The 22,147-nt window shown below is 38.6% G+C and overlaps 1 protein-coding gene across 3 annotated transcripts in view; it reads left to right on the top strand.

Annotated features, from left to right (window-relative positions):
* Positions 1-22,147, top strand: part of Crebbp (CREB binding lysine acetyltransferase) — a 116,677-nt gene that overhangs the window by 26,656 nt on the left and 67,874 nt on the right. For all 3 annotated transcript variants that reach the window (XM_034505817.2, XM_076937301.1, XM_076937300.1), the window contains exon 2: positions 3,599-4,308. In XM_034505817.2, the coding sequence (XP_034361708.1) occupies positions 3,599-4,308 (710 nt within the window). The remainder of the gene's footprint in view (positions 1-3,598; positions 4,309-22,147) is intronic.

Here is a 22,147-nt window from a genome sequence, read left to right as displayed (position 1 = left end):
TGAACGAATGTATACACCTCTCTTCCTGCTACATACACATAATTAAAAATGAAGCTTTTTTTTTTTTTTTTAAGCACTAAATAGAGAGTAAGTGTGAACCTGTGTGTGCATGTGTGTGTGTCAGAGAGAGAAATGTTGTAGGATGGGGAAGCAAAGTCTGGAAGGCACCACATAAAATATTACCTGTAGTAGAAAGGGCTTATTATGAATTTGACAAGTGTATGTGACTATGTATAAAAAGATGTTCTTAGATGACATACTGAAGTCCTTATTCCTGTTCACAACTTAGTCTGTAGTACTGCAAAACCCATCTACCTGTGTGTGCTCCTTCTGCAATTAGTACCTCACTCAGTATAATCAAGTGGGAATATACAGCTATGTGGTAGAACTGGCTTGCTAGGCTAGTAGGTTCAGAGAATGTTAGGGGTTAAAAAGGGACTTGGCACTTCTGTAGGGAAAGCCTAAAGAAAGTCTGCATAGTTATGGTTGAGTATCTGTGTAGAGCTGGGAGTGTGGTTTCCAGCCAAGAGCGGATACAGAAGGATTACTGATCTACATGGCATCTCTAGCTTGTGTTAATGGCTAAAAAATAGTGTGTATTCAGAGGTACTGGCTAAAACAACCAAATCAAAAGTACAGGTAAATGGTTTTAACTCTACAAAGTGTATTTTCTCATAAAACAAGATACTTGAAGGTAGGAAGTTCCAGGAATAGATAATTCAACAGTCTAGACTTTACCAATTCATTTGTTAAAAATACTTACTTTGGCTGGGCAGTGGTGGCACATGCCTTTAATCCTAGCACCTGAGGCAGAGACAGGTAGGTCCCTGAGTTCAAAGACAGCCTGGGCTACACAGAGAAACCTTTTTTTGAAAAATCAAACTAAACCAAAACTTTTTTTTTCTTTTTTTTATTGGTTATTTTATTTATTAACATTTCAAATGTTATCCCAGTTTTCCCCCTCACAAACACCCTGTCTTTCCCCCACCCCCATTTTATTTCTTAATTTTGTGTGTGTATGTGTGCACATGTGCACTCCTGTGAAGGACGAAAGCATTAGATCCCCTTGGAGTTGGAGTTACAGGCTCTTCTGAGCTGTCTGATGTGGGTTCTGGTACTTAAACTTGGAATCTGGAAGACCAGTGCATGGTCTTAACTACTGAGCCACCTCTTCAACCTTATCAGTTAAGTCTCTACTAACTTAGATGTTGCCATTTTTCTTCTTCTGTCCTCATCTACAGTATGGATGGATGGTGTTGACTTTTCTTCTGATTGCAAGATGGTTTCTATAGCCCCAAGGAGAAATCTAATGGTGAAAGGGAGACTTTTTTTTTTTTTTTTTTTTTTTTTTTTTTTTTTTTTTTTTTTAGCAACGCTTGCCAATAGGGAAGAAAACTTTTAACAGATGATCTTGGCTAAGATGTTTAGCCTCCCTTAGGTGGGATTGTGTTTCCTGCACCAGAATTTGGTCATAGTGCTTAGCTTATCTGCCTATTTTTTCTCCTATGGCCAGGGGAGATGCTGCCCTTTCTCAAAGCAAACTCACAGGCAGCCACCTCAGAACCCTAGAACCCCATGGGTTTATCTTCTGTGAAAGGTGGTGGTGGTAGAAGAGGATTGGGCAGCTAGAATGTATGATCTGCTACCCTGGAAGAAAGGTTCTTAAATTTCTAAAGGTGAGGTAATGGTAGATGGGTGTCAAGCATAAAGATAACTTCCAAATTTACCATTGCACTTGCTGCCTCATTGTGTTACCAGTATTTACATTAGCCATTGTCTAATCTCACTTTAGTGACATTTGTTTACACTTTACCATTTTTATGCTTTTCAGTAACATACACATTCTTATATTTCTATAGTCGTCATAATTACTTAAAACATTTTTATAACGTATAGTTATTAAGCTTTGTAATAGCTACTTCTTGTTTCAAGACAGGGTTTCTCTGTGGCCTTGGCTGTCCTGGAACTCACTTTATAGACCACACTGGCCTCAAACTCAGAGATTCCCCTTCCTCTGCTTCTTCAGTGCTGGGATGAAAGGTGTGAGCTACCATAGCCAGACTGTAAAAGCGAATTCTTGTTACGTTTATATTACTGAGAGGGCTCAGTGATATCTATTCATTAGTTCATCTAGTACCCATAGCACCCCTACTTATATAGGAGTCATTATTGCTCTGTCTTCCAGATGAAGAGAGTGAGATACAGAAAAGGCTGAGTTAGGTATTCAAACTGTACAGCTAGTGTGGCGACCTAGAGTAGAGTTGGGGTTCTGGTATATCATCTGTATTCATTAGGTTGAATTGCCTTTAGTTATTGCTATTTCGATTTCTTTTTTTTTTTTTTTTTTTTCCTTCCTGTTACAGCTAACATTGTGGTGTATGTAGTTTGTACACTACATTCTTTACATTTGCCTAGACAGGCAGCAAGCTGAGGAGTACATTGGAGATTGGGTAGTGAGGGAATAGAGTTGATGCATGTAAAACTACACTGTACAGGAAGGTTACTCTGAAAGGAGCCAGAAAAAGGAAATTGCTTGTATTTTAATTTGTTTGTTGACCAAGAAGACGGATGTGTTTACTGTATCATCTTCCTTTGGGATGGTTGCCTGCTTTTATGCCTTGCCCGTTCATATAGGGAGTCACTGTGCTCTTCATTTTTCTATGTGATTATTCGTCTAATGTAGTACAAAGATCTTTAAGATTTAACTTTTTTTTTGGGGGGGGGGGGTTGAGACAGGGTTTCCCTGTGTAGCCCTGGCTGTCCTGGAACTCACTCTGTAGACCAGGCTGGCCTCGAACTCAGAAATCTGCCTGCCTCTGCCTTCCAAGTGCTGGGATTAAAGGCATGCCCCACCACTGCCCGGTGGTTTAACTATTTCTTAACCACTTTTTGTTTCTGTATTTTTATACGTGTATCTTCAACCCTTTGAAAACCACTAATACCATTTTCTACTATGTTAAAAAAACAGTTTGACTTTCAAATATGCAATAATGTAGGTTGAATTTAATTTTCTCTACTTTGCTATTCATAGAACTTATTGTCTAACTGCTTTTTTGCATGTCTCCTTTTATTTTTTGAGATGTAACCTCATGTAGCTCAAGATGGCTTTGAACTCTGTAATTACCAAGAATGGCTTTGAAATGCTTCTCTCATTTGCATGCCACGTGCTGGGATTACATGTGTGTATCACCACACCTGGCTTCATACTTGCGTTCTTTTTTTAATACTTGTAATCTTCAGATCATCTTAATAGTTTACTGAATTTTTTAAAACTCATATTATACTTGTGTATCTGTGTTTTTCCTCATGCCATATTACTTAGTTACTGTTTTAGGATATGATTTTTGGGGGGGGGGATATGATTTAAAAAAAGAGAGAGAGTTGGCCCTTTTCTCATTATTGTTTAATGTTTCCTTTTTTTGAATTTGAAAAAATATTTTTTCTTGTTTTATCTCCCCAAATAATGTTTCATTATTGGTTTAATACTAGACATGCTAGTAGTCTGTGTGAAATGTTCTATTATGTTAAGATTATAATAACATGACAGTTGGAGAGCTGTTTTCTTAAATTCTCATTTTCACTTTTGCTTAATTTCTAGATTTTGGATCATTGTTTGACTTGGAAAATGATCTTCCTGATGAGCTGATCCCCAATGGAGAATTAAGCCTTTTAAACAGTGGGAACCTTGTTCCAGATGCTGCGTCCAAACATAAACAACTGTCAGAGCTTCTTAGAGGAGGCAGCGGCTCTAGCATCAACCCAGGGATAGGCAATGTGAGTGCCAGCAGCCCTGTGCAACAGGGCCTTGGTGGCCAGGCTCAGGGGCAGCCGAACAATACAAACATGGCCAGCTTAGGTGCCATGGGCAAGAGCCCTCTGAACCAAGGAGACTCATCAACACCCAACCTGCCCAAACAGGCAGCCAGCACCTCTGGGCCCACTCCCCCTGCCTCCCAAGCACTGAATCCACAAGCACAAAAGCAAGTGGGGCTGGTGACCAGTAGTCCTGCCACATCACAGACTGGACCTGGGATCTGCATGAATGCTAACTTCAACCAGACCCACCCAGGCCTTCTCAATAGTAACTCTGGCCATAGCTTAATGAATCAGGCTCAACAAGGGCAAGCTCAAGTCATGAATGGATCTCTTGGGGCTGCTGGAAGAGGAAGGGGAGCTGGAATGCCCTACCCTGCTCCAGCCATGCAGGGGACCACAAGCAGTGTGCTGGCTGAGACTTTGACACAGGTTTCCCCACAAATGGCTGGCCATGCTGGACTGAATACGGCACAGGCAGGAGGCATGACCAAGGTAAGTGAGCTGGAGTGCTTGAATGTTTCTTGAATGATGATGGGCATTTACCTTCAAATAATATGGCAACATGGGTCTATGTGGCTCCTTTTTATCCCTTCTCTTGAAAGTTTCACATGTTCCTTTGAAATAAATATCTACCTCCTATCTTTAAAATAAGAAAAAAAAATTTCGGGTGGTGGTGGTGGTGGGAATTTGCTTTGAATTCCCATGAAGCCTAGGTTGTCCTCAGTTTATGGTTCTCCTACTGTAGCCTCCTAAGTGCTCAGATTACAGGTATAAGCTGTTGATTTTCAGATTTTAACTTCTGAGGAAAGTATGTAGAAATGGCACCACACAGTTGAAGAGCAGTTTCTGCTGTGAACTAGCTTTTTAATGCATCGGGGATCTGGTAAAGGGTGCTTCTTTACTCAGCTGATGAAGTACATCCTCCTGATTGCTCTTTTCTTTATATTACTTGGGAATATGTTTACTGTCACAGTCTCCATTTTATTCATAAAGAAACAATGTTTCAAGATGGTTAGCTTCTTGCCACTGTTGACAGTGGAGAGAGGGATTTGTAGAACCTTGTGTCCCAGTGAAAACATCAGAACAATGGTTCTCAAAATGGGGTCCTCAGACCATCAGTACCAGCATCATTTGGGAGCTTGGCTTGCACACTGAAGTTATATTGCCTCATATCCTGGAACCCTAGGTAGTTCCAGGGCACTTCTATATGGTCTCTCTTGATTTAGAGAAAGGCCTGAGGTGGAGTTTACAGCTACCAGCCTTGCAACTTCTGTGTATAACAGGATCTGAACTTGGAGAAAAGGACCAGTGATACCAAGATAGATAGGAAGTAGCTTTAAAAAAAAAAAAAAAAAAAAAAAAAAAGATTGACACTGAAGAGAGAAAGGTACAGAGAAAGGAAACCCAGACTGATTGCCATTCAAGCACCAAACCTTATAGAGGCTTTGTAACCTAAGGTTTCTGAATGGTAGCCACTGGATATACCTATTTTGTGCAGTTTAACAAATTCCAGGTAGAACTGTGGATTTGATTAGACCTGAAGAAGGGAAAGGGAGAGATTATTAGAATATAATTTCCTGGAGGGTTGAGAACATGGTGAAATGGTATAAAGTCTTGAGGCTATTATAGATAGATTTTTTCTTTTAACTTAAGAAATAAAAGCAAAGTAATTTCCAACATTAAAAGTGCAATTACCTTTTTTGAAAAGTTAGTAGTGGGAGAATGTAAAGTTAAGTTATAGTTGTGCTTGGCAGAAGAATGGTTAGTTACACGTCTGTACCCTTTTTACAGTTGTATTGGAAGGAGAGTTTCAGTGAGCTTATTGCCTCTTGGTAGAGCAATTGCTGAACCCTTTAATTCATATTCCAAACTAATCAGTTTAAAAAGGATTTTATTTTTGAGAATTGGGATTATGTTTAAAAATACACATAATAACATTAATGCAATAGTTGTCAAACTTTTTGGTCCCAGAATTATTTAATAACCTTAAAAATTATGAAGGACCACACTTGGTTTTTTGAGAGAGGGTCTCATTTTGTAACCCTGTCTAGACTAGAATGATTCTATAGATAGATCAAGCTGGTCTTGAACTTGTCACTGACCTCCTGCATCTGCTGCATTAAAAGTGCTCTTATTACAGGGAATTGTCATCGTGCCTGCCTAGTAAGTCTCTTGAAAACTATAGTGAAGACAAAGTGTTTTAAGAGATTTATTTATTTTATGTAGATACATCTTTGCCTGGGTGTATGTCTGTGTGTCACATGTGTGCAGTGCCCATGGAGACCAGAAGAGAGTGATGGATCTCCTGAAACTGGAGTTATGGGTGATTACAAGCTGCTATGTAGGTACTGGGAAGTGAATCCAGCAAGTGCTTAATGGCAGAGGCATCTCTCTAGCTCCTATTTATAGGAAAAACTTAACACTAGCTCACATTTCATTAAACATGAAGTTCAGTGGCATTATATACCTATAAAAGATATGGACAACTCTATTACAGCCTAAGTTGGATATGGTTCTTTATTTGTAGTGCTTCATAAGACTGTAGTAATATCTGATGTGGTATAGGAGATGTGCTTTATGGACCGGATACTTAGATTGTTGCCATAGTTTTGTTTAAGACATATTTTATACATGTCTTCACATGTACATGTTTGTGCAAGTGAATAAGTAGTGGGTAAGTCTTTGGAAGTGTAGTTTTTTTTTAATTTATATGTATGTGTGTCTTGTGTGTATATGCTACATGTGTGTGCATGTCTGCAGAGGCAAGAAGAGGATATTAGATCCCCTGGAGCTTGAGTTAATAGGATCATGTGAGGTACTTGTTGTGGGTGATAGAAACTAAACTTCAATTTTCTAATAGAGCAGCAAGTGCTCTTATTGTTCAGCCATGGTATGAAAATTTTTAATGAAAGAATATTTAAAATAAACAGATACAAGCTAGGTGTTAGGTTGTACCCCTGCAGTTCTGGCATTCATGGGGCTAGGAGGATTATTGCCAAGTTTGAGACCCGCCTGAGACAAACATCAATTTCCAGGCCATCCAAGACTACTTAGTGAGACCTCCTCTAAAACAAAACCAAGACTTGATAGAAAAAGAACATAGATATTACTATAGGTATACATTAAAAAATATTGTACAAAATTTACAATTACCCATGTTGAATGAACCTGTTTAAATCCTCATCAACATTGAATGTAGTTAGATACCAGTATTCTTATACTTGTCATTCTAGTAAAATTGTTTTTATTAGGATGTTTCCATAAATTCACAATAATTGTTTTCTCAGATTATTTTATGTGTATGGGAGTGCATGCCTGCCTGCCTGCCTGCCTGCCTGCCAGAGTGCTAGGGGTCCAACCCAGGGATTTACATGTGTGTGGTGAGTGTTCTGCCACCGAGATATAGCTTATTGGTTTTTATTTATTAAACATTTAAGACTTCCAGTAAATAGTTTTTCCTCTTTTTAATTTATCAAATTAGTCTCATATGTTTACAATATGTCTGTCACATGTTTTGTCAGGGATATGTTTTTAGTTTGCGTGGAAACATCTATTTTTTTCCTTTTATGCTTTTCAATTGTATATCAAAAGTACTTTCCCTATTTCAAACCATAAATGTTGTTTTGTGTTGGATATGGTGACACTCACTCGTATCTTAACAACTTAGGAAGCAAAGATAAGGGGATGGCTTGAGCTCTGGAGTTGGACCTCAGCATAGACAACATAAGCACGATCTGTTGTTGCACTCACCCCCAAAAGGAAAGGAAAGGAAAGTATTCGCTGATGTTTCTTAATTACTTCTTGAATCTTGACCTCACTTTTGGGTCAGGGTTGTGGCATAGCACTTGTTTTAGTAAGCATGAGGCCCTGGGCACTCCAACCCTAGCACAGTGCTCTAAGAAGTGCCCCTCACAATTGACAAACAGAAAGACTCAGCAAATAAGTAAGTTAATTTTGACCAAAGATCCATCTAGTGTTGTTTTTTTTCCCAATTGATAGTAGTCACAGTGTACTTTCTTTAGTTATAGTGGCTTGTCTTCTGTCCTGTTTTGTGTTAGTTACTGACATTTGCCTGTACCTGTGCTAGAAAGTCATCTTAGCTGTTCCCTCAGCTTTTGTTCTTGGTGGTAACATTGAACTCTCAGGTGATTCTCAGCCCTGGCCACACATTAGAATTACTTTTAAAGGACTTTTAAAGTCAGAATCTCATTGTTGACCAGTTAGGTTAGAATTTCTGGGGCGTAGCCAGGACATGGCTACAGTTTATATTCTTCAGAGGAGCCAGGCGGTGGTGGCGCACGCCTTTAATCCCAGCACTTGGGAGGCAGAGGCAGAGGCAGGTGGATTTCTGAGTGAGAGGCCAGCCTGGTCTACAGAGTGAGTTCCAGGACAGCCAGGGCTACACAGAGAAACCCTGTCTCGAAAAACCAAAAAAAAAAAACCAACCAAACAGACAAACAAATATATTCTTCAGAGGATTTTTCACGGCAGACAGGAATAAGGGCTATTATTTTAGGTAAACACAGAACTTTTTCCATCTGCTGAGGTTGGTCCATCAGTAAAGTGCTTTCTGCACAAGCATGAGGACCTGAATTTGATCCCTGGTATTCACACTGAGCTGAGAAGGTAGAGACAAGAAGATCCTTAGGGTTTGCCGCCAGCTAACCTAGTCTGATTAATGAACACGAGTCCGGTGAAGTACCCTGTCAAAACAACCAAAACAGATTCTTAAAGACAAGTGACTACATTCTTTGTATAGTGCATTTTTGTTGTTTCTTCGTTTATTATAGGTTAGTTTACTATTGGGGACAAGTTCCATTTCATTATTTAATTGGCTCTTTTTAATATAGGGATTAATGTGCAGATGTCATTAGAGTCTGGGTACTTCATGAACTTTTTATCTTACTACTTCTTCAGTTGATTCTCTTGGGTGTTCCAAGAGAATCTTTTGCATTATTGATATTTTTGACTTTTCCTTGTGGATATATTTCTGCTCTTGGGCATCTCTTTAGTTTCTGATTTGAATGGAAGTTTATCTAGTGTTTTAAGTAAAATGTGAGCTTTAGTTTGCAACCCAAAGGCAATGATGTATTTTAAAATTAGGGCATAGTCTCCTTTGATAAATGCTAGGTTTTATTATACTAGTTTTGTACACCTGTAGTAATTAAGATTCTTTTGTAAATAAAATTTTTTGCTTTGGTTATCAGGAGATTTGTTCATATTAAATTGAGTCACACTTGTAATTGTAAAAATTAAAACTTAATGTAATTCCTGAACTTTGTGTTTCTTTAGGATTTTCTTTACATTTCATAGGACAGGTTAAGACATTGAATAACTTTATATAATTTAAGCCAATAAGTTGCAAAACCTTCCTGTATTCTACTCAGCCTGTCATTAAGCCTTGTTAATCATGAATTATGCAGTCTGAATATGGTCAGGTTGTAGAACTTATATTTTAATGGGAATTCTTTTCATTCATTAATTATCTTAAAATTACTATAAGTCTGGGCTGGAGAGATTGCTCAGTAGTTAAGAGCACTTGATGTTCTTTCAAAGCACACAAGTTCAGATTCCAGCACTCAAAATTTTCCATAGTTCACAACCATCTGTGACTCCAGCTTCAGGGAATCTGGCATCCTTTTCTGTCGTCTAGTGGCACCCATATATACTCACACAGATACACATAGACTTCAACAAAAGACAATCTTTTAAAATTTCTTAAAATTTTTTTAACATTCTTGATGGTGTAGATTATTTATAATTGTGTGTGACTATTTAAGAAAACGTGTTTGTTTTGTTTTTAAAGATATTAATTTGTGCCGGGCGGTGGTGGCGCACGCCTTTAATCCCAGCACTTGGGAGGCAGAGGCAGGTGGATTTCTGAGTTCAAGGACAGCCAGGGCTACACAGAGAAACCCTGTCTCAAAAACCAAGAAAAAAAAAAAGATATTTATTTGTAAGCTTAAACTAGCCTTAAACCTGAAACATAGGGTCTTCCTGCCTCAGCCTGCTGGAGGCTGACATTACAGTCATGCACTACCACCAGCAAGGAAACAGTTACGACATGTAAGTTGTTCTAAATAAACTGCCAGTAATAACAAAGCAAGGTACGGGGGAAACTTGGAGCAGATTAAAAACCATTTCTCCATTTGACTGTAGCAAAACCTGATGTGCTACTATTTTTTAGGGAGTTTGGGTCACTTTTGCTACTGAAAATAACCCAAATAGTGCCTGCATGTAGAAGGAAGCCCAAAAGACAAAGTTCAATGGGATTAGAAACCACACAGACACTTAGATTAATTTTCTTCTGTGATAGGTGCTGAAAATGTTGCTCCTTGGTGTTCTATTTGTTTTCTGTTGATTTGCTAAGTACTGACCAAAAGCAGTCTAGCAAGGAAGAGAAGATTTATTTCAGCCTGCACTTTCAGGTCACAGTCCAGTTGGGGAGGTTAGGTCAGGAACTCAAGCAAGAATGAAGCAGAAACTGTGAAGGAACACTGTTCACTGATGCTCTCTCTGGCTTCTGTTCAGCTCCCCTTCTATTTTCTGTCCAGAGATCTTGGTTCTTCCATATCAGCCACCAGTCAACACTCTCATAGACTTAGATCATAGGCCCAGATCTGATCTGGACAACTCTTTAATTGAGGATTTCTCTTCCAGATAGGTTATGTCAGCTTGACAATAAAAACTAACCAGCAAACCTGGTCAGGTGATCCAGATTCTTTCTGATTTTAAAGTTAATAAAAAGTTTACTATTGTATGTCACCCTAGAAACCCTTTCCTCACACAACTGGAAAGATAGTAAAATAAGTAGATACAGAGGGTTAAGAATAGGCCCATTTTGTTGTATGAGGAGACTTTTGAGATATTGCCCCTCCCATCCTCTCTTTTTAACAGTGTTTTCAGAAAGGTAGAGCTTAATACTGCCTGGGAGTCTTCTCCCTAGGGTAAAGGTTTTCACACGCATCCAGGTGCCAGCCACAGACAACTATCACTTTGCACCACTGGTTTAAAATCAAATCGGGGACATACACATAAAATGCCCAAGAGCAAGATAGACTTTGATTCACCAATTTTGGGGTGTTATCTGAGAATTTATAACAAGTGCCTCCAAGATGAACCTAATTAAGCCCATCAGAAATTGTGTGCTGGGAATATGTGTTCTTAAAGAAAGATGAACAGAATGTAGTTATTAAAGAGTTAGTTGAATCAATCAAGTTGACTGTTAAAGGAGTGCTTAGTCCATCCATTCTTTAGACAGTTGAGAATTTCTGGTAATTGGTAGTAAGTGAAACAATACTGTATGTGTCTGATGCTCTTCACTCTGATGTAATATCATCTAATTTTTTTGTTTCGAGTAACCTAAAGAATGAAAGGTAGCAAGATTTCTCAGTGTGTAAAGGTGCTTCCTGCTAAGTCTGATGGCCTGAGTTCATCCCTGGGAACTTATACAGGAAGGGACGAACTGACTCCCTCAGGTTGTCTGTCCTCTGACACACACACTCTCACACACCTTTCCCTAAAAATGTACTTAAATTGAAAAATAATGCAAATAAAATGGAATTTACTATTCAGAAAAGAAAAATCGTAATTTTGTCTCTCTTAGAGGATCATAGCAGAGATAAGTAGTTTGTAAAATAAACCTGCATGGCACAGTGAAGTGTGCTGCAGTGAGGAATGTATGCAGCCTGTAGAGGAGCACCTTTTGGGTAGAAGTACAGAGCAGTTTCAAGAATCTTACTGTAACTGCAGAGGAAGTCTAAGCTTCAAGAGTGGAGCTTGGGTTCTGAAGTGAGCTGCCTAGGTTCACATGCAGGTTCCAAATGATTACCTGCATGAAACCACTCTCCCCCCCAATCTTTTATATGAAGTTAGTAATAGTACCCACCCCCAAGAACTGGTTTTGACAGTTTTGAGGGGATATAGGATTTGGTAACCATTAAATGAGATGTGAGAGCAGTTCTCAGCATACTGCTTAGGTGGGGTTCATTTTGGTTTTTTTTGTTGTTGTTGTTTTTGTTGTTGTTGTTTGGTTTTTAGTTTTTAGTTTGTTTGTTTGTTTGTTTTGAAATTGAGTGCTGCTTTGCTTTAGGACATGAGAATAGCCATAAATGTGTAAAGTTACCAAATGAGACTCTTTTTGCAATGTTCTCAGTGAATGTTGTTTAAATCATAAAAGTAGTTTATTTTACAAAATTTAAAAGCACGGGAATTTCTAGAGGAGAAAACATAATCCCATCCCTATCAGTCCTCTGTGTTATATTTATTCATAGTAGGTGTGAGCTTGAATTTGTGGAAGTAAGAGTCTGTGGGAGTTGGTTCTCTCCTTTAAGGGTGTAGGCTCCAGGATGGAACTTGGGTTGTCAAGCTAGCCTGCTTGACAGGGCTCACTTATATGCATAATTATTTGTCTTTTTAAAGTCAGAGTTCAAGTCAGCTTTTTTCTTTTTTGGTTAATTACAGATTATTCTCTGTAATACAGTGTGAATGAATATTTGTATATTAGCAACACTGAAGATTTCTTTACTAGCTCTCAAAGACCAATACTTGTAGAGGGGATGAATAAATAGAATAGTCAAGGAATTGTCTTTTTTATTTTGTCAACTAACAGTCAACTCTTACAATCTGGAATTTAAGACACAGTATTGTTAATTTTTAATATATTTTAATGTTCTATTTATATTTCTGGAAATATAATGCACGTTGAATGAAATGAACAAATCTTGTATCTGTCATAACTTATATACCTTTGCTGTCAATCCTTCAAGATGTAGCACAGTTCTCTTACCTAGAAAATTCCTTTGTACCCACCTTCACCCTGTGTTGCTTACTTTTCCCATCATTGCAACAAAACACCCAACAAAAAGCAACTTTAAAAAAATGAAAAGTTTATTTTAACTCAGAGTTCCAGGGTCATACTGGCAGGAACTTTGAGGCAGTCCGTTGTCTTACATCTGCAGTGGAGTGAAAGATGAATCACTAGTACTAAACTAGCTTTCTTCTTATTTATGTGTTCCAGGATCTCATTCAGGGAATGGTGCTGCCTGCTTTAAGGTTATCTTCCCCACTTTAATGAAGCTAATTTAGAAAATACACCACAGATACCCAGAAGCTTGCCTCTTCAGTGATTCTGGGTCCTGTCAGGTTCCACAACATATCTTGTATCAGTTACTTTCCTTTCCATGTTGATAAAACACCCTGATCAAAGCATTCTATAAAAGAAAGGGTTAAACATCCTTAAATAGTACTACCAACTGGGGACCAAGTATTCAAATGCCAGATATTATGGGAACATTTATCATGCAAATCATTTAAAATTACACCATAGAAAGTAGCAGACTTCTGCGTACTGTGTTTGACTCCAAAAATTGTATTTGTTAACCACCTTTCTATAAAACAATAAACTATATAAATGCCCTTTTTTTCTGTATAGATCAGGCTTCCACCTATACAAAATGTGTAGAAAATATGGCTATGAGAGTCATTTCCCAGGGTTATTTTTCATTGTATGAAAGGATTCATTACTTACAGTATAAAAAGATGCATCCCTGTGCACTGAGGTTTTCCTGACCTCTGAGCAGGCCATGGCTTTCTAGTTTAAGTGTCTGTTCAGCAAGTCAGGTTTGCAAGGCCTATAAGAACATAGACTCTCTATAAATAAAAATATCTTCCATTCATTTAGCCATTCATTCATTTTATTCATTCATTTTTGATATGGTCTCTTTACAGAGCCCTGACTGTAGAACTCACTATGTAGACCAGGCTGGATCCAGACTCACAGTGATCTGGCTGTATCTCCTTAGTGCTGAGATTAGAGTTGTGTACCACCATACCTAGCTAAATATCTGTCTTTTAAAAATACATATATTTATTTTTATGTATTTTGGTATTGCCTGCTAGTGTGTATCATGTACATGCAGTTTTTATGGAAGCCAGAAGAGGGTGTCAGATCCCGGCCACTGTTGGAGGCACAGAAGAACTCAACCTGGTTCTCTGCAAGAGTAGCAAGTCTTCTTAACTGCTGAGCCGTCTGTCGTTTTTTATCAAGTAATGGCAAAGATAGGTTTGATTTGTAACATTCTGAGTTTTGTTTTTTGAACATTTTTTTAAAATTTTATTTTATGTGCATGAGTATTTTCCTTGGACATATGGATGTGTGTACACAACATAGGAAAAATATAACCAATGTTTGTATTTTTATTGGTCAAAATTAACATCTTGACATTTATCTTACATTTTTTTTCAATTTATTTTTCATTCTCAAGTAGTCTGTAATATTACTTTGTAGTGCTGTTTTAGATTTATAGATTTTCAAGATAGTGCAGAAGGTCCCGTGTTTCCTTTTCCCTTCTCTTCCACTTGTCTCATGATCTGGTGGTACAGTTGTCTCAGCTATTGAGATAGAGCTGACACAAGATGATTGCCACCGCAATACTTGAATCTGATTTCCTGGATTTTGTTTTTCTTCTTTATATCTTCCTGTTCATAGAGCCCATCTAAGATACTATATATACCATATGTAATTGTCATAGTTCTTTAAGTTTCTCTCTCAGAGGTGGCATTTTTCTTCAGTGTTTCTTGTGTTTTGATGACCTTGACAGTTTTGAAAACTGATTAGGGATATTGCTGAATGTCTCTCTTTTTGATATTTCTCTGATATTTTTTTCATAAGGACTGGAGAGGTGGCATAGTAGAAAGCACTTGTTGCTCTCAGCTCCCACATGGTCCCAGCCATCTGTAATTTAAGGTCCTTGGGATCTAAACCACTGATGCACATAAAGTAATGCCCCCCCCCCTTTTTTTTCTAAAGAACAGAGTCATAGAATTTGTAGAAAGCAACTTCAGTCAATTGCTACTTACCTCTCATCCATCAAGGGTACATATACCATCAGCATGACTAATTACCATATATGATGTGGCCTTTGATGCCTGGCAGAGTTTGGATTTGGTAGGTTTCTTTGCTATAACATTATTCTTTTCCTCCCTGAACTGTCATACACCAGAGGGTGGGGATTATGTTCCCCTTCCTTTAAGGTGGAATGTCTATGTAACTTATTTGCACAGATTTATCTTTTCATAGTTTTTCACTAAACTCAGTTTAAAATAGAAGATACATGTTTCATCTTGTTTAAAAACTTGTTATTGGATGGTTGTGTTGGCACACATCTTTAATCTCAACATTCAGGGATCAGAGACAGGTAGATCTCTGAGAGCAAGGTTAGCTTGGTCTTCATAACAAGTTTCAGGCCAGCCAGCATTACATGAGTTACATGGTGAGATCCTGTTTGAAAACAACAACAAAAAGCCTAACAACAATAAAACTTAAAAACAAAACTGTGTAATCATTAAAAACTATGCATATTGATTTATTTTAACTTTTTCATGACTTTTTGAATTACTAGGGTGTTTTGAATTACAGTTTTCTGTTGATCTTGCTTCTGAGGGTATTCACGACTTCTTATAGGAGGTTCAGCTAGGAAGTACGGGTTATTTCAACAAGAGACTTTTGCCTTAATAATTCTTTTAAACTTTAGATATACTACATTGCACAAATGTGACAGGGTGAAAACTCAAGGCCAACCCGGGTTAGTCACACAACAGCCATGTCTTTCACACAGAAACATACTTAAAAATTAGCCTTACCTTCAAGCAGATTTGATTATCTCACTTACCTGTGTGATGTGTGTTCTGTCATGTAGAAATTCTTTTTATGTTCGGCTGTGGGCAGAGAAAATTTTAAACTCTTCTAGAATATTATGAAACAAGCATCTAGAATTTTCTGACATTCCTTGTTAAAAACCAGTAATTTTATGTTGGTAACATTTTCTTATTAGGAAGTAAAAATATTCATCTGTAGATAGGAAAATATATAAAACAATGGGTAATGAAAAAAGGCATGCATTTGAAAGGGAGCAAGGAGGGGTATATAGGAGGCTTCTGAGAGCAAAGAAAAGGGGGACATGATGTAATTATGTCACACACACACTCACACACACACTCACACACTTGTTTGTAGGGTCGTTGAAGACCCAGGGGGCTGCTTTCTTAGCCTTTCTTTAGCCTTTGTCTGTGCTGCTACTACTGTTACCCCCACAGAAGGTTCTGTAAACCAAGGGGAAGAGATGGCCAAGTCTAGCCAATTGACTAAGTCCTTAGGATTTGATTGGCAACTTTGAGAAGCTGTTATCTTGTTAGTGTTGTGAATGATATTTTTTTCTGAGATGGTAGTCCATCATTATTGATAGCTAGCTCATTCTTGTTTCTTGTTTTCTTCTTCTTCTTCCTCCTTCTCTTCCTCCTCCTCCTTCTCCTCCTCCAGAGAGAGAGAGAGAGAGAGAGAGAGAGAGAGAGAGAGAGAGAGAGAGAGAGAGAGAAAGAAATTGATCAACTAGTTTGGAACTTGGTGTATTCACCAGGCTTGTCTCGGACTCAGTCATCTGTCTGCCTTCTGAATGCTGGGATTAAAGACAGGGTTCAGGTTTAATTAAGACTTTGGGTTTTGCATGGGGTAAGGTAGCCTAGCAGACCTAATAAGACTATCTCAGCAAAACTACACATTAAAAAAAAAAAATCCCCATTTTTCTCTAGATAAATGGTTACATTCTTGTGATATTATATAGATGTTTAGGTTATTGGAGTAGATACAAACTGAAACTGTAAAAATGGTAGAGATCCAGGATTCTTCCTCTAGTGTTTTACCATGTTCTCTTTCATGCTGATGGTATTGAACATTATTGTTGTATAGTGGATGTTCAAGGCCCAGTTTCAGTGTGGTCTGATGGGCCTGACTTCTTGCACTGGGAATCCTCTCTATTTAGTGAGCCATTCCACAGCCAGTGGACAGCACTCTTGTGATTTCTTTGGGTCTTGTATCTTTTACCTTGGTCTTGAGAGTACTTGTCCTCTTGTGTAGTACTCTTACCACTGCATAGCACCTTCTGAAAACTAATTAATAGGTACTTCGTTGTTGGTTGGTAAATGTGTGTATGATCAAAGCTGACTCAGTTTCAGGTAGGCTAGGCTATGGTCCCACATAGTCTCATTGCTGGAAGAGTCTGCCCCTTATAGAAGCTGAGTTTTGTTTGTTTGTTGGTGTTAATGATTGTAATGACACCTTGGTGTTTGAACTTGGGACTAAGTATATTCAGGTAAATCTCACTCTCGTCTCTTGCTTAAGCTCTCCAAAGCTCAGGTACTAAATAATTCCTAATGAAGCAGCATCTCTGGCTACCAGAATTGAACCAGAGTTCAGATAGCAGATGGCATTGTACCTTTGTTGTACCCAGAGCCAACCTGTGATTGCTGAAACAGTAAACTGAACAGCACACAGTCTTTGGTGTCCTGACTACACTTGTTTCTGTTTTCCCTCCTTTCCACCTTTTCTGCATTCTGGAGATAAAGATCTGATAATGATGGCCAAGCCTCATTCATTCAACTATTTTTCTAGTCTCATTAAAATACATTAGAGCAAGGTGGGACAGTTTATAACCATGTAATAATCTCTGAACCATAATGAGTTTGGTTTACCTAGTTGTATTTAGTACCAGTGACAGCTTCAGCTAGTATTTTAAATATAGTTTTGCAGCCAAACAGTGGATCATCTTGTCATTTCAGGTAGTCACAATGTTTGAGTACAAATGACTTTAAAGAACAATTTCTCCTTATGATAAAATAATTCTTCTGATGGGTATTTTAAAGAATACAAATTTTTTTTTTTTTTTTTTTAAATCTAGAACTGTTGAGGCAGCTCAGAAGGTACTTGCCTTGCAAACCTGATAACCTGAGTTTGGTCTCTGGAACACATGTAGAGGGAGAAAGGAGAACTGACTTCACAAAGTTGTCTTCTGGCCTCTGCGTGCACACTGTTAACATGTGTACATGTACACACATTCATCACAGACAGACAGACACACACAGACACACACACCTCTCTCTCTCTCTCTCTCTCTCTCTCTCTCTCTCACTAATAATAATAAATAAAATGGAGTTTAAAGAAAGAAGGAAAAATGTTTTTCCAGTCGACACTCCTCCCCCTTGCTCTGTGAGTGTCCATGTTTCTTGGGGATCATATATTTTATGATCTCTTTTTTTCCTTTAAACTTACAAGTGCTTCTCCCTATCAGTAATCAGATGCTGTTTTGTACTATGAGAATCATCTCACTACCCTACCAGTCCCTTAATACTGCTTTCCCACTCTTCTGCACTTCTCTGGGTCTCCTCTCTATATGCCGAATGCTAAATTAGCTTTCTCTGAACCTTCTAATAAATAAGCAGTTATCTCTAGTTAGGAGACTAGAGGACAAACATTGTTTATCCATGATCTTTTTAATAGAGCCTTTCACAGTTAAATATTTGTTTGATACTGCTATAGAGTTGTTTGCATGTTTTAAAATTAGTCATTCTTGAGTGTGCTTTATGTATGCTTCAGGTGATGGCAGTTATAGAGTTCTGGGTCTACCTTTATCAGTCCTCCTGTGTCACTGATATATAAAGCTTGTCAGGAGGGGACAGCACAAAACCTGTCTGTATCCCTGTGGCTCTCTCTCAGAGCTCATCCTGTGAGCTGTTCTTTCACTATCACAGTAAAGCTAACAGCCTTTTTCAAGAACTTGTTCTTGGGACTAGAGAGATGGATTGGTGGTCCAAGAGCATTTGCTGGCTTTTCAGGGTACCTTATACACTCGTGTATAACCTCAGCTTCAGGGAGATGATAGTTCTCTAGCTTCCATGGGTACACCTGCACAGAACATATGAATTTTAATGAGTGTGCCCTCCTCTAGTATCCATTTGCCATTTTCATCAGATTTTGTCAGTTGTGGAGGATGGCATCTGTCCTTTGTGTAAGAGGGTTTGGGCTACATGTAGTTCATCAAATGAGATCTGTTCTGCTGTGTCATAATTGAACTACAGTGTGAATTAAATTTATATAGATAAAAGAAAATGGTATTTTCCCTCATGTCTCCCATTTATCTCCTCTCCCCCTTTCCTCTTCCATTGCTACTGTGGGCCAAGCTTAATCCTGAAGAGGCTATGCTTCTGCCCTGAGAGGGTATTAGGATTTGTAGGAATTAGGCAGAACAATCCACTTACATTTTATTGTTCCTTTTAGATAGTCTTATACGCCATCATACTTTTTGTAAATTACTCTGGACAAGAATACAGAGAATGTGAAGCTTGGATGCTTGATTCCTGTGCTGTGCAGATAGCAGGATGGTACCCTATATGATCTTTTCTAATGGCCATTGGCCACATTGAGAATATCACTGATACAAGGCCCTTCCAGGCTCCCCAGATATTTGGAATCCCAAATGGTTCCCCACTGTAAATACCTGCGTCTCCCAGCAGTAAAACTGTCAAGTAAGCTTAGTACTGATTAAGACTAAAAAAAGATAAGACTTAGAATTAGAAAGAACCGTGAAGGTTCCATTATGATCATCTTGAGTTTTCCTGTTTTACAAATGAAAAAATTAAAGGTTGGAGGCAAGAGGTTCATTCCTGCTATGTGGCTCATTCAGAGCAGAATTCGAAACAGATTTCCTACTGCTCCTTGCCCAGGGTTTTGCTTGTGAATTAATATAAATTGCACCCTGTAGATAATGGTGTCTCCAAAGGTCATGGCCTGCTGAGGCATAGCACTAATATTAGAGTCCTGGCTTCATTACCAAAAAGAAGTTAGTGTCCTAGACCTGGAGTTCTTATTACACCCACCCCCCCCACCCCCCAGTACCTTAAAAGAAGTCTTATTCAAGAGGAAGCATGAGAGGGACTTGAAACAGTTTTGCAAGGAAGGTTTACTGCTGACAAGTGTTCAGATCTAGGGCTGTGTCTTCCCCAGCGCTGCCACAGTGGGGCTGTTACCTGCCCATGTCAGCCCACCTAGATTTGCTTTTCAGGTGTGCTCTGGTTGGTAATTGTGGCATTGTCATTACTGGTATATACATCCCTCAACTTTCCATTCATCAAGTAGAGGTACTGGAAGGATTCCAAGAACAAGTGGGTGATAGTTGCTGACTGAATATAGCCAAGCTTTTCCATGAAAACTGCTCTTGGCTTTTTTCCAGCAATGGTAGGTTGCCAAGAGAGAAAGCTTTGGCTTTACAAATGATCTAACCATAGTCTAGGCTAGTAATGGTTCATCTTTTTCTTTAGAAAGAATGAATATTTCTGGTCCTTAAATTATTTATGTTTTTTGTTTTATATGTGTTAGATCATATTGTTTATATACCTTATATAAATCTGTGGTTTAATGTGTAGTCCACTACATAGAGAAAGATTGAAAGTACCTGCTTGATACACTGTCCGGTTAGACTGAAGATGGATGCACCACGTGAGCAGTGGCTGTATGTGACCTGCCTTCGAGCAGGAAGCACACTGGGCATTTTTGTTCATGTTTAAGTTTGGTTCACATCTCAGTTTGTGTGCATTATACTAGTATATTCTGGTCATGCTGCTTATGATATTTTATTTTTCTTGAGACAGTCTTCTACATTGCTTAGTTTCTGATTTCTCCTGCCTCAGCTTCCCAGATCCTGGGATCTTCAGTGTGGAGTGCCATACCCAGGTGCTTCTTAATCCATTTTAAGTTTGGAATGGACAAAGGGTTTTGTTTTGTTTTGTTTTTCAAGACAAGGTTTCTCTGTATAGCTCTGTCTGTCCTGGAACTCACTCTGTAGACCATGCTGGCCTCGAACTCAGAAATTCCCCTGCCCCTGCCTCCCAAGTGCTGGGATTAAAGGTGTGTGCCACCACTGCCCAGCCAAAGTTTTTCTTTTTAATAATTTATTTTTATTTCATGTGCATTGGTGTTTGCCTGCATGTATATCTATGCGAGCATATCAGATTCCCTGGAACTCGAGTTGCAGACAGTTGTAAGCTACCATGTGGGTACTGGGAATTGAACTCAGCTCCTCAGAAAGAGCAGCCAGTGCTCTTAACCTCTCCAGTTCCCTATGAACAAAGTTTTTAAGTTGAAAATATCTGTGATTTACTGGGATAGCTTGAAAATAATTGTCTCTTCATAGTATCTGTATAGGTAGTGAACCTTGATCTCTCATCCTAATGTGTTTCATAGTTACCAGAACACATCTCATAATCAGATGCGGTGATCCCAGCTGTCCTCGATCTGCCAACTTGTGTGTAAGCTTCTCCCTATCATCAGACATTCTCAAAACTGTTTTTATTTTATTATTTTTGTAGATAAACCTTGGAAAGAAATCATATTTACTGTAATTTGACCCCAAAGCCTCAGAATAGACCTTAGGGTAGAGGTAGCTAGCATTTGTGGACTTTGTGTATGTCAGCTCTGATTTGGAATGCTTTATGAATGTGATTTTTTTTTTTTTTAAATCCTCACACAGCCGTTAGAGGAGGTGTTTTCATCTCCACTGTATATCAGTGTATAGATAGATTTTTGCCCAAGGAAGGTCACACATACAGCAAGTGGCAAAGCCACCATTCAGACCGAAGTAATACCCAAAGCTCACTGGCTTGGCTCTAAGGAATTACCATCTCTGTAAATGACATCTTACTTGGGGGTATGTACTAATAAGATTTGTTGTGTTCTTAAAATCAGGCATACTACCATTACCTCACTGGCTATAGTTTGTCAGTATCTCTGTGCAGTGGTACTCATTTCATTGTGGTGTACTTAGAAGATGTAGTTCTATGCACTGGGAAGGTGACAGGCCTTATGCTGTAGGACAGTGTCCCTGGATTGGACATGTGGCACTTTGAATGAAGTCTTGAGCTGAGCTTAGTGTTCCTGTACTTTCTAGGCAATCCTTTGCTTGTCTGTGAAGTTATAGTGAGCTTACTGCTGAAAGCCATACTTGCTTTTTGTTTATTTTCTGTCACATTTCCTCCAAGTGCTCTGCTTTGTGATTTTTAAATATATATAAAATTAGGGGAAAACTAAAGTCCATTTTTTAAAAACTAACTTGTGGTCTTACTGAAATTATATTATACTTGCCACAGGAAACATTCCATAGCCCCACTGAGTCCTTGTGAGCTCCTGCATGCAGGACAGCATGTATCTATCTCCCTGTCTTTCCCTTCCTCCTGCTGGTCACATGGCCTATCTCATCAGCTGTGTAGCTTTGGTCATATGTATGTGGCATTTCACTGGAGGTGGACCCACTTTTGAGTATTTATTCTGAGAAATTAGTCAGAGTTCATTTGTTGTGGCATGGTTGGCTTCATGGGGTTGTCTTAGCTTGAGCTCATTTTCTCATGGGCAAGCAATATCCATTCTTAGGAGCTCTTAGGAATCCTATTGAACTTCCTTAGAGAATTTAATAATGTATCTGTTCCCTCAAAATACTACCACACAAAA

Source organism: Arvicanthis niloticus, chromosome 6 (assembly GCF_011762505.2).
Source record: "Arvicanthis niloticus isolate mArvNil1 chromosome 6, mArvNil1.pat.X, whole genome shotgun sequence".
In the NCBI taxonomy this organism is placed as follows: Eukaryota; Metazoa; Chordata; class Mammalia; order Rodentia; family Muridae; genus Arvicanthis; species Arvicanthis niloticus.
The sequence above is the reverse complement of the archived record's forward strand: the minus strand, read 5'-3'. Positions and strand labels throughout refer to the sequence as shown.